Source organism: Pantherophis guttatus, chromosome 2 (assembly GCF_059756535.1).
Source record: "Pantherophis guttatus breed Tessera chromosome 2, ASM5975653v1, whole genome shotgun sequence".
Classification (NCBI taxonomy): Eukaryota; Metazoa; Chordata; class Lepidosauria; order Squamata; family Colubridae; genus Pantherophis; species Pantherophis guttatus.
The window spans coordinates 146,250,381-146,264,977 of record NC_142064.1 but is presented as its reverse complement, the minus strand read 5'-3'; the positions used below and the strand labels follow the sequence as shown (position 1 = coordinate 146,264,977).

At 40.8% G+C, this 14,597-nt stretch overlaps 1 protein-coding gene across 14 annotated transcripts in view; it reads right to left on the bottom strand.

Annotated features, from left to right (window-relative positions):
• The window catches only part of KMT2D (lysine methyltransferase 2D), a 104,462-nt gene that overhangs the window by 44,484 nt on the left and 45,381 nt on the right, over positions 1–14,597 (bottom strand). For 13 of the 14 annotated variants that reach the window (XM_060688828.2, XM_060688833.2, XM_087888764.1 and 10 more), the window contains 8 exons: positions 13,389–13,572; positions 12,875–12,955; positions 9,714–9,830; positions 9,220–9,381; positions 8,367–8,454; positions 8,013–8,248; positions 5,156–5,229; positions 232–282 (listed from right to left, as the gene is read on the bottom strand). In XM_060688828.2, the coding sequence (XP_060544811.2) occupies positions 232–282; positions 5,156–5,229; positions 8,013–8,248; positions 8,367–8,454; positions 9,220–9,381; positions 9,714–9,830; positions 12,875–12,955; positions 13,389–13,572 (993 nt within the window). The remainder of the gene's footprint in view (positions 1–231; positions 283–5,155; positions 5,230–8,012; positions 8,249–8,366; positions 8,455–9,219; positions 9,382–9,713; positions 9,831–12,874; positions 12,956–13,388; positions 13,573–14,597) is intronic. The other variant, XM_060688836.2, reaches the window with a different exon arrangement.

The window sequence follows — 14,597 nt, the reverse complement described above, 5'->3', positions numbered from 1 at the left end:
AAAACCCTGAGGTGCTGTCAATTGTCTCTGTTCTTTCTCCCTCTAAATTTGATTAATGTGTACTGAAAAATAGGTGTCAACACAGGATTCAGCTTTTCTCGGCACCGAATCACATACAACCTTGGTAAGAATATATTCCATATGAGTACCACGGCATGTCAGGCCTAGTTTCCCCAAATTTCTCTGTCCTGGTTTCAACCAATCCCATTTCATATCTATTGTCTTACCTACCTTCTGCACCTTGTTGATGCGATGGGCTGCCCGGTTATCTTTGGCCTTTTGCTGTCAGAGAAATAAGAGTAAGATGAGAGAGGGAAAACAAAATCCCTCCCATACAACGCCTCTCCAGTCACTCAATGCTATTGAACAAGTCAGATAATTTGTTATTTTCAAATCATCAAAATATATAGTATTTTAATACTATGAAAGACAGTTTGGGCTGGCGGTTAAGGCTAAAAAGCGGGAGACTGTGAGTTCTAACCCAGCCTTAGCCATGAAAGCTGACTGGGTGGCCTTGGGCCCAGCACACTCTCTCTCTGCCCAACCCACCTCACAGAATTGTTGCTGTGGGAAAATAGGAGGAAGAAGATGTGTTGGATATGCTCACTGCCTTGAGTTATTTGTCAAAACAATGAAGGCAGGATACAAATCAAATAAATAATAGTATAATATACACATACATATATACATACATGTGTGTGTGTGTGTGTGTGTGTGTGTATAATATATTTATGTGTAATATAAAATAATTGACTATTGCTAATGGCTATCAATTCAAAACACTTCAAAAAATAAAAAAATAAAATATTTTGTCTCCAAACGTTTATTTCTCTAGTAATAGCACTTAGACTTATATACCGTTTCACGGTGCTTTACTGCCCTCTCTAAGCAGTTTTCATAATCAGCATATTGCCCCAACAATCTACCATAGGTCCTCATTTTAATGACCTTGGAAGGATGGAAGGATGAGTCAATCTTCAGCCAGTCAGGACTGAACTCCTGGCAGTCGACAAAATTCACCTGCAATACTGCATTCTAACCACTGCGCCAGCATGGCTCTTAATACATAGTCACTTTAAGTCATATACTGTTAAGTATATAACATCCTTTTGGGATCAAAATCAACTTATCTAAAGCATGGTTTAATGTTTTAAAAATCAGGTATCTGTCTGCAAATCCAAATAAGTATTTGTAGCAGAGGAGGGCAATAGGGACTCTTTCCTTTAACCCCACTTTCTTGCCATGATTGGTACAGCAAACATTCAACACAGGACAAAAAAATGGATTCCTGAACAATTGTTGCTCAGTGGAGCAAATGACAGGGGCTTCAGCTGTCCTCAGAATGGAAGAAAAGAAAGAGAGTAAGAAGGTGAAAACCTAAAACTATTCTGTTCTGGGTATGCAGAAGCAGGGGAGTCATCCAAGAAATATTAGAAAACTGCCCAAAATACCAAACAAGATAGAACAGGAGAGGTCCTGTTATTCCCACAGAGCTGATTAACTTTGGCTACATCAGAACAGAAGAAGGGCTTACTAGGAATTTCTTTCTGCAGGCCAAATGGGCTTGAAAAACCCTTGGAATGGATCACAGGATAATTACAGAATACAGAATAACAGAGTTGGAAGGAACCTTGGAGGTCGTCTAGTCCAGGGGCAGGCAATTGTGGCTCTTTTACAACCTGTGGACTTCAACTCCCAGAATTCCTGAGACAGCTTGGCTATCTCAGGAATTCTGGGAGTTGAAGTCCACAGGTTGTAAAAGAGCCACAATTGCCTGCCCCTGGTCTAGTTCAACTCTCTGCTCAATCAGATGATCCTACACCACCCTGGACAAATGGCTATCCAGTCTCTTCACAAAAACATCCAGTGATGGAGCATCTACAACTTCTGGAGGCAACTCGCTCCGCTGATAAATTATTCTGTCAGGAAATTCCTCCTTACTGCTAGGTTGGTTCTCTCCTTGATTAGTTTCCACCCATTGCTTCTTCTCCTGCCTTCAGGTGCTTTGGAGAACAGGCCAAACCCACCCTCTCCCCGACAGCCCCTCAAACACTGGAAGACTGCGATCAAGTCACCCCAGTCCTTCTCTTCATTAGATTAGATATCTAGACTAGGTTCGTTAGGCCACACTATACTGGACTAGCAAAGTTTACATTTATTTAGAATTTTTAAATACAATAAAAGTATAAAAGAGAAGAAAGAGAGAAAGGAAGGAAGGAGGAATAGAATTATGACTTCTGCCTTTCTTCTGGTTGAGTAGTTGCCATCTTGCTCTTTCTCCTCCCTCTTTTCTCCCCTCTTAGTTAGTAATTGTCTTCCACATCCCTTTTAATCTTTTGTAGTCCCCAAACGCATAGATTAGATAATTATAATTTGACAAAACCCTCTTTGTTTCAAACTCTTCATGTTAATGGAGATCCGGCTACTCTGAGTGAAACGCCATCACCAGGATTTGTATTCTGCCTGTCATTCTCTTCATTTATTCATAGAGAAACCCCGGAACTTCACGTGTCCCACTCCTAAAGCAGTTCAAAGATCGGCACAAGTGCTTTACTTCTATTTGTGAGAGAAGTGCAACAGACTCTCAGAACAAATGATTCTTTCCCCCTCACAGGTTCATAACAGCAATCTCATTTTCCAAGTGTGGATTTCTGCACAATCTGCTTACAAGCAAGAGTGGCATCACCTAATTCAGGGCATTCAGTCTGGAGAAGTATAAAAAAACATTCAAGAGGAAACCCTCCAAAAAGAAAGCTTGGGGTATGATGAGAATTAGGAGAAAATGAAATAGGGTGTATTAAAGAGTGGGTGGCTGAACACAAATGCTCTACATACAGTACAACATTCTGTAGCGGCTGTGCTAAGAAGATAGGATACATTCCTATGGGATACCGAGAGTGTATCCTCCCCTTAAGAAATCTAAATAAATTCAGGACTTTCAGTTGTACTTCTGGCGCCTTCGGAAGCGAGTTCCGCAGCCGGCTCCGACCTCTCCTTATCAGAGGGTCCAAATTGGGACCACAGCCACCCTGGAGGGGTGGCAAAGCAAAGGGGGATAGCCAAGCAGGTAGAAGGGAGCCACATCTCCCTTCCCTGACTAGGAAAACCCCCTCCGATGACAACAAGAAGCAGTGGCAGCAAATATGGCTGTCATGAAGCCGAAGACAGACTGAATATATAAGACTGTGTAGAAGGAAGAAAGTGAGTGGCGTGTGATCTGGGTAAGAGAATATCTGCTATTGAAAATTGACCCCAAGAAAGTCAAGGGAAAAGCATATTTGAACTATTTGCTAGCGGCGAAATAAGCACATTTTTTAAAAAAACAGATTATTTAAGAAGGGAATTCTTTAAAGAAAATTAAGGAAAAGAAAATTGAACTCTGATTGAATTTTGAAAATTGAAAAAGAGAAGATGTGGGATTGAAAAGGTATTTCAAAAAATACTGGAATTCGATCTGGAACTTGTTTTTCATTATTATCAATTTTGCCCACATCTTGGATTTATAATTTAAAACAATTGAAAACAGACTATTAGCGTTGTACAGAGCCAGCAGCAATTTGAAAATTAAGCGCCATCTGCTGCTAAAAGGAGAACTGTGCAATTCTGGGATCTTCCGCATTTGCTAGACCATAAGTATTTACTTTAAAATTATTGGAGATTTATACAATAAACAAAACCTTTAGCCAAGTGACCCCTGAATATTGTTGAGCAAATAAAAGTGACTGGAAGAGGCGTGGATAACCCCCTGGTTTCTTTTCTTAAATTGGACTGACTGTAAAATGAAAGCAAGTGGAGACAATGAAATGGAGTTGATGTCTCAAGACATTCTCATAAAAGAACAACATAAGGAGATGATGGAAATATTTGGAGGTATAGATCGCATAGATCAAAAATTGGGCAGTATAATGAAAGGAACAACAAGTAAAGACCAGGACAAAGAGGAAAGAATGGAACTACTAGAAGGAGCGGAGGAGACAGCAGAATTGGGAAAGCAACAAGAAGAAGACAACAACAAGAAGATATCATTAAAATTGACGGTGAATAAGGGATCAGAACAGAAGGAAAATACTTTAAAAGATGTGAAAAGGAAATGGGAGAAACAGGGAGACAGCTGGGGAGAAGAAAAAGGGGTTGGAACAGATAGCTGTAGAATTAGACGGTGGGGAAAAAAGGCGAGGGGAGAGAAAGCTAGAGGGTATAGTCAAAATATAGAATTAAGAGTAGATGAAATAAAAGAACTAAAAGAAGGGTATGGGAGACAACCAAAAGAAAAAAAGAAGACTGAAAATTTGGATGTGGGTGAAAGATGTGGGATAAAGGAAAAAGAAAAGGAATGTAAAGCAAAATATTTTATAAAAATATTTTAATAATGTGTATGAATACTAGAACTGCATTGTATGTAGTCTAACAGATGAAAATTATTTCTGAATATATATCAGTAAGGTAGAAATGTAATGTAATCATTAGAATTATAAAGATTGGGAAATTATTTTGTAAATCTGACAAGTAGAAATTGTACAAGGATATTATTAAATGTGTATAAAAATGTGAGTAATAGTGAAAAGCTAGAATTAAGCAATTTGAGATTAGACGAAGGTAGGATATATTTTAATGAGAATGATAGGGATTGAAGAATTGGAAAACAACAATATGAAGGGATATATATTAAATACTTGAAAGAAATTATGATTGATGCTAGAAGTGCATACTGAAATATGAAATAATACAAAAAGGGAAGAACCACGGCTTCAATTACTAGAGTGATAGGTGAAGGGGGTGGGGAAGGGGCTAAAAGGGAAATAGAAATAAGAGGAGGAAAATAATATAGATATTAAGAGGATATAACATATGGAAGAACTATGAGAAGGATTAGAACTGAAAGATGATAGTAAAAGTTATGTTAGTAAAATTACTAATGAAAATGAAATGTAATGATTAGGAATAATATTGTTATGTTTACTTGTTTTGAAATGTATGACACCCAGGTATCTAACCATTCATGCAATGAGATGTATAAAAATAAAAAAATAAAAAACTTAAAAAAAAAAAGAAATCTAAATAAATTCTATTAAATATAAGAGAAAAAATAAACTCATTTTTTAAAAAGCTTCACAAAATATCCAATTCAAAACTCATATTTACATGGCCCACTTACCAAATATGGGGCTTTGTCTGGAGCTGGCACCTTTCGCCAAAGCTTCATGATCTGCTTGCAACGGTTAGACCAGTCTGGAGGTAGTAGAAGAAGAATAAAATTGAAATTAAATGGAAACACTCATATGCCAAGGCCAGTTAATTTTGTCCAGGGATTCTACAAAAACATTTTATCATAAAGCCAGCGTAGGAGTCTACTTAGCGAAAGGTTCACTTTATTCCACCCGGCTAGCAGAATTCTATTCTTATTGCAACACATCTGCCTAGTTTCCCAGTCAGTATCTCCATGATCTCTGCTTATTCCATCCTTATATTTTTAAACAACTTTGTTAAACGCATCTCAGAAAACAAAAACAGCCAATTCTTTGTGTCAATCCAAGAATACTACAGGATACAGCATCGCCTAATATCCCTCATCATTGGTCATACTCAGCAACATCTAGAGAACAGTAGATTCTGTATCCTGCTACAGGCAGATAAGACTATACCAATTTTTCTCAATCAGTGGCTTCTAGATGTGTTTGATTTTTAACTGCCATAATGGTACTAAAAGCTCAACATATCTAGAAAGCAACAGATGAGAGAAGAATGCATAAGAAAATACAATGCAAAACACAAATCAGGGTTTAGAACCACTATCTCTTTGGAGCAATCACAAAGGTAACACAAGACTTCAGCCATGAGTGAAACAGTAGAATTTGTTTCACAGATTACGAAAACACTAGCATTGTGCATGAAATGGGAAATCTCCTGCTTGGAACCTGGAAACCGATTTTGCATCAACTGAAATTATTTCAGATTTTTGAAAAAACAAATCTGAACAAATCCAGGAGGGCTAGATTGCTGCACATCACACAGCTGCTGCCCACTCTACCACTCCAGGTCTGCCTGCCATTATTTGAGCTTTCTTGAGCCCTCCCTCAGCTGCTACCACCAATATCCCAGAACACCATATCCCACAGGCCTACTACCTCCCCAATCTTCCCAGCACGTTCCCTATCCTCCTTCCCTACCTCCGAGTCTGCACAGCCATCAATGTCCAAGTCTTCTTCCCAAACTTGACTGCTCACCCAACCATTTCTGAAAAAATATCCATAACCATCTCTTCTGAGCACATTGCTACAAATAACCATGGACAACTCCTAGGACTTGCTTTTTAACCACCTGGATAAAACTAAAATGGAATAGTGTCTGGACATTCATAAATAACCACATCACAGACAATTTGGTATTCCCGAAAAATATTCTGAGACCAACATCATCATTAATCTTAAAGTCACTCACAGATCTCCTAAAGATCTGCTTTTTTAAAAATAAAAAGTTATTTTTTTTTAAAGACAAACAAACATATAATACATCAGTCCTTCCGTGTGTCATCTCGGTGTTTCTTCGGTGACTTCTTTTTGTTACTCCTCCTCTTCTTATTTCTTCCTTAATAAATCCCATTTCTCTATCTCAATATTTTCCCCAAAATACATAATTTAATGTAACTTTCTCCTGTTTGCTTATCAAATTCTTTATCTCTCTTTTCTATCAAATCATAAAATTTCTCCCATATCTTAAAATATTCCATATCCTCTTTCTCTTTAATCATTAAAGTTAATCTATTCATCTCTGAATAGTCCAAAATTTTTCTAATTACTTCTGCTTCTAAAGGGATTTTCTCTGCTTTCCATCTTTGTGCAAATACTATTCTTGCTGCAGTTATTATATGTATAATCAAGTATACATTTTCTTTACTAATTTTCTCTGGTAGGATACCCAGTAGGAACAACTCAGGTTTTAAATCAATATGTTGTTGAGTCATTTCTTCTATCCATATCTTAATTCTGCTTCAATAATCTTTAGCTTTTGGACATGTCCACCACATGTGATAATAAGATCCTAGTATTTGGTAGCATTTCCAACATTTAGCTGATTTATCTTTAAACGTTTTTGCAAATTTTTCAGAAGGCATGTGCCATCTGTAAAACATTTTATATTGATTCTCTTTATTTGCAGTTGACATTGTTAGTTTATAGTTCCTTTCCCATAACTGTTGCCATCTATCAAGCTCAATTGAGTATCCACAATTTTTTGCCCATGCAATCAATGTTTCTTTTATTTGCTCTTCTTCTAATTTAATACTAAACAAAAAGTTATAAATTTTTAAAATTATTTTGCCCTCTGTTCCCATGAGTATCCTATCCAGGAGTTCTGCTTAATAGAAAGTATAAAGATAGTAACTGGGAAAGTGAGGTATGTCATTTGGAAACAAATTTGGGATATGACGAACTAAGCAGAGATTTATTTTCCATCTAGTATATTATCACATAAAACTGGTTCAATCAAGGATTTCTTTAGTGGCAACATGAATAGTTCCATATATATTCTAGGAGAACATAGAGCTTAAGGACAGCGGATCCAAACTGACAAATGTAGAGATGTGGCTCGTCAGGAACTATGGGAGTTGAAGTCCACAGGTTGTAAAAGGGCCATATAGTTGCCCACCCCTGTGCCATAATAACACAATTGAATGAAATGTATTAGCATTTGGCAACAGCAGGTCACACAATGATATTACACAACAATAATACCAACAAAGGAAGCAGAGGACTCCCAAAGTAAGGATATGGGTTGTAATGCTCTTCAGATTTATTTGATCCTAGTGACATTATTTGGATTCTTTGAATCACACGAACTTTGGTTTCTTGAAGAAGATGATTGGGATCCTTGAGCTGCTGACTTTGATTTCTGTTGCACAGCAGGCCCACCGCAAAAGGGAAGCATATTGTTTCTATCTCCACAGATCTGACTGAGAGGTCATTAAAAGGACCTCAAACACAAAGGAAGAAAGGGGAGAAAAATAAGTAACTAACCTGGGTAATCCTGCTTCAGGCTGGGGAAATTCATGTTGGCATAAAGGACAGGTGAGATGGTGGAAAGCTCTCCCAGTTCCTCATCCTTCTCCCAACGTTGCAGGCTACGCTGGTTATACGAAAGTCCATCACTTTCCCCCTCTGTAGTGGGTGTAGTTGGTGTGGAAGCTGCAGAGCTGCTGGCCCAAGGACTCTCTGGTTCACACTGCTCAGGGCTGAAGAAGCCACTCCTCTCCCTACACAGAGATGAGGGAAGACAGGAAAACACATTAACAGCAGGGTATAATGGGGGAACTGTCAAGGAAGGGATCTGGGCTGAGCCCAGAGATTATGCTGTACACGTAGGTGACTTACTTATTATCAAGGAACGGGGACGGGCAAACTCCAGAGTAAGTCTCCATGGGTACAGCAGGCTGCAGGGGCCCAAGAGATGTACCACCACCTACAAATGAGTTGAGCAACATTGCAGAGATTGAATCAAAAAGAACTCACATTTGTAAAGCACCATCCAGATATTCTGGCGAATATCACCTAAAGCAAGAAGCTGTGAGCTTAAGCAGGTGAGGTCTGAAGTAATCTTAAAAATTAAATTTTAGAAGTTAACGGATCAAGGCAGTGGTGGAATTCAAATTTTTTTACTACCGGTTCTGTGGGCGTGGTATGGCTTGGTGGGCGTGACTTGGTAGGCGTGGCAGGGGAAGGATACTGCAAAATCTCCATTCCGACCCCACTCCAGGGGAAGGATGCTGCAAAATCCCCATTCCCTCCCCACTCCTGGAGGAAGGATATTGCAAAATCTCCATTCCCACCCCACTCTGGGGCCAGCCAGAAGTGGCATTTGCTGGTTCTCTGAACTACTCAAAATTTCCGCTACTGATTCTCCAGAACCTGTCAGAACCTGCTGAATAGCACCCCTGGATCAAGGGTAAAAGAACACATACATATGTACTGTGTACAAAATAGATAATGGTGTGGGTTTTTTTGGCTTTATTATGGACGAAGTATATTTATTTGGCCAACTGTCCCAGTGAGCACTTATCACCCAGTATTAATGCACTGATTTTCTGACTGAGTTCTAGCCAAGCACAAGAGATTTAGCCACAATCTAATCCAAACATAGGCACCCTTTTTTAATTGTAGAAAACCCAAAATATCTCAGGCAGGTAAGAATCTGTATAACACCCCAATCTCAGTATTCACAGCTTACCTTGAAGAAAAGGCCTTTGGGCCAGCTGGGAGCAGTTCAGATCACGCATGCCTCTGGCCTCAGCATCTACCCCAACAGAATTAAGCTGCTGTTCTCGCTCAGTAGAACCCAGGACATCTTTGAAGAGCTGCTGAACATCCTTGCTCTCCATTTTCGGCAACTCTGTTAAAAAGAGGGGGTGGGGGGAGAAAGTCACAGTGAAATCACAAGGCAGTGAAGTTCATTTGGAGCAAGCTGAGTAATGCAGGGAATCTGAGAATCTCCAATAACACAGGCTGAATTACAAGGGAAGTGAGACATGGATGGGGAATGAGGAGAGCAAAAAACAAGAAACATGGGAAACGAGAGCACCTGAGACTGATTTTAAGCCTTTCGCTAGCAGTCAGAAGGGAAGCCAGGAGAGAAACCTAGCTTTCCTTCTCTGCTGCTCTCCACGGAGCAGACGCTTGGCAGGGGGATGGGGACAGTAGGGTCTGTTCAAAGACCCGCCTGACCTTCAGTGGGGATTTTGTCAAGGTCGGAGCTGAGCACCCCCTCCCCCGGGGGTGTGGCTGGGTTCTCGGCACCTGTAGGTTCTGGAGAGATCTTGGGCACCATCTGCTCTTCCGTCCCTGTAGAGAGCAAGCATACCATGTCAATCAGCACACGGCATTACTTACAGTACGAAGTGGCCAGACTGTGGGCAAGAGGTCTAACCTCTGTATCTTGCAAGGAGGGCTTACTCCTTAAAATGAAAGATTAAGCTTTCCCCCCCACAGCTGGCTGCATTCTTATGGAAACAAGCTGAGTTTGTCGAAGAGGAGTTTCCCAAATCTCCAATAGCTAGGTATTTAGAAAGCAAGGCTTTTTAGAAGGAATGACTCTGGGCATCTAGAAAAGCCAAGCTAGGGTCACTTTGGATGGAGAAACAGGCAGCATGTAAATTTAATAAATAAAAATTGCTCTTTAGATAAAAAAAAAAACTACTACAGTAAATGTCTATATGGAGATTCTCAGTCATCTAGGTCGTGGTTGTCACAAGGTGCTTTTTCAAGAGGCAACTGGACGTCCTGGTTTTTCTTTGAAGATGTTTTACTTCTCATCCAAGAAGCTTCTTCAGCTTTGAACTGGATGGTGGGGAATGAAAGGATTTATACTCCTTGCAGACAGCTGGTCATTTGCATCCTTTTAGAGCAGGGGTGTCAAACTGGTGGGCTGGATGCATCATGATGCACAGGCCATGCCCACCCCAGCTCCATGAAGGGGGGGAAACATCGCATTGCAATACGCCACATGACGGCAACGGAGCTGAAGAAGCTTCTTGGATGAGAAGTGAAACATTTTCAAGGAAAAACCAGAAAGTCCAGTTGCCGCTTGAAAAAAGCACCTTTGGTACTTGAGTAAATGTTAAAGTCAGGGGTTCTATGGTGGGGCTACCCCAGGTATAGCGTTGGCGTGTCTTTTTTTTCTTTCCCCCTCAGCTGAACATTCTGTTCAATGGAACTTGAAAGGCACCTACATCTCTTTGCTGTGAAGGCAAGACAAAAATCGAATGTAAAGAACAGGGACCAGTGACTGTAATGACAAGGAATGCTTTTTGCCACCTTGACTCAGAAGGCTGGCTACAGCTACTCTGAGACAGGAGTTAGCTGAACTACAGATCTATGCACTGACAAGACTTAAATTATAAATCTTGATGCCTGCTTCATATGCCACCATGGATTGCTTTAATGCTCACTCTAGTTACTGTAGATCAGGGGTCCCCAATCCCCCAGTCTGTGGACTGGCACTGGTCTGCGACATGTCAGAAACCGGGCCGCACAAAGAAGTGGTTTTGTGTGTCCCATCTACATGCGACACACAAAACCATACCCCCTCCGGTCTGTGGAAAAATCTTTCTCCATGAATCAGTCCCTGGTGCCCAAAAGGTCGGGGGCTGCTGAGATATAGTGCAAATGTAATAATAAAAGTTTCTGTGTGCTTTACCTTTAGGCACTGCCAACTAACACTATTGCTGAAAAATGTACACTGGATACTAAACCTGCCACTGGGGCAGGTTTAAGAGTTTTGATGGTAACAATTGTGACAGGAATTTTTTCTTAAAAAGAACGGCCCAGCCACTATGAATACCTATTCCCTTGGAAATAAAACAAGTACTGTTCGTTATAATTCAGATACTTGCTGGGGAGAGTTTTTATTTTTCTTAAGCATTTTAGTGGGTGTTGGCTTATATGGACAATATGATTTTATTGTTCAGCACTGCAGAGACGTTAGGCATTATCTATCCTTTTAAAAGGAACTAAGAGGAAACAGTTATGCCGTCTCCTTTAATCATTGACCAAACCTTTTATGGAAAATTGCCTCCTAGTTAGCATTTCTTGACAAAGTGACACTCATTGTAACCACACTGTGGCCACCGTCAAAAGCTTCTTATTGCACTAGCAGACAAAGCTTCTCATTCCAATCCCAAGACCTTGGGACAAACTGTCAGGAAGGAGGAGCAGCAGCAGCAACAAATCTATTTTCTTTCATCTTACATGTCAAAGAAATCCATTTTGTGCTATCTTTCCATTAATGGGAGCCAATGCTGCTGCTACAACTAACAACCACCAACTGTATGAGCTACACCTATACTCACAAACTTTCAAGAATCAAGTATAACTACAGCAGGTATTGGATTTAAGTAAGACTATAAGGAACTATTCTATGTCCTAAGTATCTTGAGTGCATGTCAATATATTCTATAATTGGTGGACTGCAGGCTTTTAAGATGTAATGTTTGATTGCAAACTAATCTCTAGATTTGACAACTTAGCTTCCCTAGAAGAGAGTGACTGTGTTTGGGGGTAAAACTGGGTTTTGGAAATTCTAGTGTCCTAGATATGCCCTAACTGACCACCCCCATTCTAATCTCTAGCAAGGGATGCCGCATGTGGCACCAGTATGACTAAGACCGGTAATCTAGGCACCATCTTCTCAGAATTATTAAAAAGTGTTATTTGAAAACTAATAGATCGAAGTCACAATATGGGAGTGACCAATACATATAGGTCCATCTACCAATTTCCATAATATAAGAAAGAGTGCAATTTAGAATGTAACAGGAATAAAGAGCAGGAAAACAGATCAATTGAAATAAAGAGGAAAAAAAGATATGCCATGTTTTTGTGAAATTAGCTGAAAAGGAAAGTAGGTAACAGATCAGAACAAAAGTAATCTGATCCTGAATAGCAGAGCTGATGAAAAAACAAGCAAATTGTGGTTGGATGGATTTGATGAGTTCCACAACAAGAGAGAGCTAAGACATTTATAAAGAACAAACAACAATATGTGACATGGTGTTTAGAAGTAAACTAATTTTAGCTGTGGCTTTTTTTTTTTTTCTTATGTCTTCAGATTTTTTTGGCTTACTAATTCTTAATTGATTTTTGTGCACGTCACATGACTTTCCCAATTCTCCAAAAGAAAGACGTCTGGGTATGTAGCTATAAGAAATTGTGCAGATTAATATGCAGCAAATATGTTCAAGGCAATAAAAATAAGTATTCTAGAGCACCATGCTATGCATCCTTATTGAAATACATAGGTGGAGTGTTATCCCCCCCAAAAAGTAACATGGAAATATATCCTGAGGATCAAAAACCTCTTACGTGGTTTTAAAAATCCTGATACCCACCAGTATTCTCAGTCTTGGCATCAGCTGCTTTCAAGTTGCTTTCAGGAGCTGCTGCTTCCCTGCTACTAAGGCATTCATCCCCTGGAGATGGGAAGACAGGAAGCTGATCTGTTAGAACAGACAGCTAATGTCCTAATACTGGCTCTAAAAATGGTTCCCGGCTTCTGAGGGCCAACTACTTATTTCTGCACAGAACAAATTTCACTTTATAGCTTGCCTCCACCTACAAGCCTGAGGACATTTTATTTGGCCAATGCTTCTTCAAAATCAAAGGAAATTTTCTTCTGAATTCCCAAGCAAATGTATTTAGAACATAAACATTTTGCCCTTCCTTCCTTCCTTCCTTCCTTCCTTCCTTCCTTCCTTCCTTCCTTCCTTCCTTCCTTCCTTCCTCCCTCCCTCCCTCCCTCCCTCCCTCCCTCCCTCCCTCAGGAGCCAAATCAAAGTCTGATCCCCAAATCCCATCATTTCTACCTCCTCTAATCCCGCTATTTTTCCTCAGCTTTTCACTTACCTTTGGGCTGAACTGGAGCTGCCTTTCCATCCTCCGGCCCTTTTTGGAGCCTGCTGGAATCCATCTTGGGCCTGGGAGCTCCCTGACCGACAGGAGGATGGGAAGTTCCATCTCCACCCACACCACCAGCAGCCAACAGAGCCTGTCTGCTCAGATCTAGGAGTGCTTTGCCAAAAAATGCTTCCTGTCAAAGAGGTTGAAGAAGGAAAAAAAAACATGATAAAGGCCCAGATGAATGAATGAATGAATGAATGAATGAATGAATGAATGAATGAATGAATGAATTTCTGGAAACTCCCTTGTTCCAAGTGTCTGGGAGGGCTCTTGCTTTAACTAATAATATACATAGAATCATGCTGCTGGAAGGGACCTTGAAGTTCTACTAGTTTAACTCCCTACCCAGGGCAGGAGTCTTACATCATCCCAGACAAATGAATGTCCAATCTTTTCTTGAAAACCTCCAGAGATGGAGTACCCACAACTCTGTTCCATAGATTAACTGTTCTCAACTATCAGGAAATTTCTCCTTAGTTCTAGGTAGGATCTCCTCTAGGTAGGAGCTTGCATCTGTTGCTTTGCTGTCCTGCCCTGAGGTGCTTTGCAGAATAAGTCTGCATCTCTCCCCTCATCTCTGTGATTGCCCCTCAAGTACCAGAAGGCAGCTATCATGTCACCTCTAAGCCTTCTCTTCATAGGCAAAACATACTTAGCTCTCTTAGCCATAAATCGCACGATTTAGCCTCCAGACCCTTTATCATTGTCGCTGCTCTTCTCCGCAGTTTTCTAGGTCAGTGATGGTTAACTTTTGGTACCAAGTGCCCAAAGTGTGTGTGCACGCGAATGCACGCATGCATGCCCGAACCCCCAAAATGCAATGCGAGCACCCCGTCCCGCACATGGACCCCGTCCCGCACGTGTGTGCATTCCCTGCGCATGCGCCCCCCACCCCCCGCGCATGCTCCCCAGCCTCCCCTGCACTGTTTTGTCTTCCAGATTGGTGTAGGCGGCTTTCCAGGCCCAAAATGGGGCGCAGGGGACACATGCACACAAACCCCCAAAATGCAACGTGAGCGTCCCATGCATGTACCCCCGCGTATGCATCCCGCCCCCACACAGGCGCAGCAGAGACCTGAAGACCAGCTGGCTGGCAGCAGGAGCACACACATGCATGGTGCAGCTGGGCTGGGGTGACAGCTGGCGTGCCCGCAG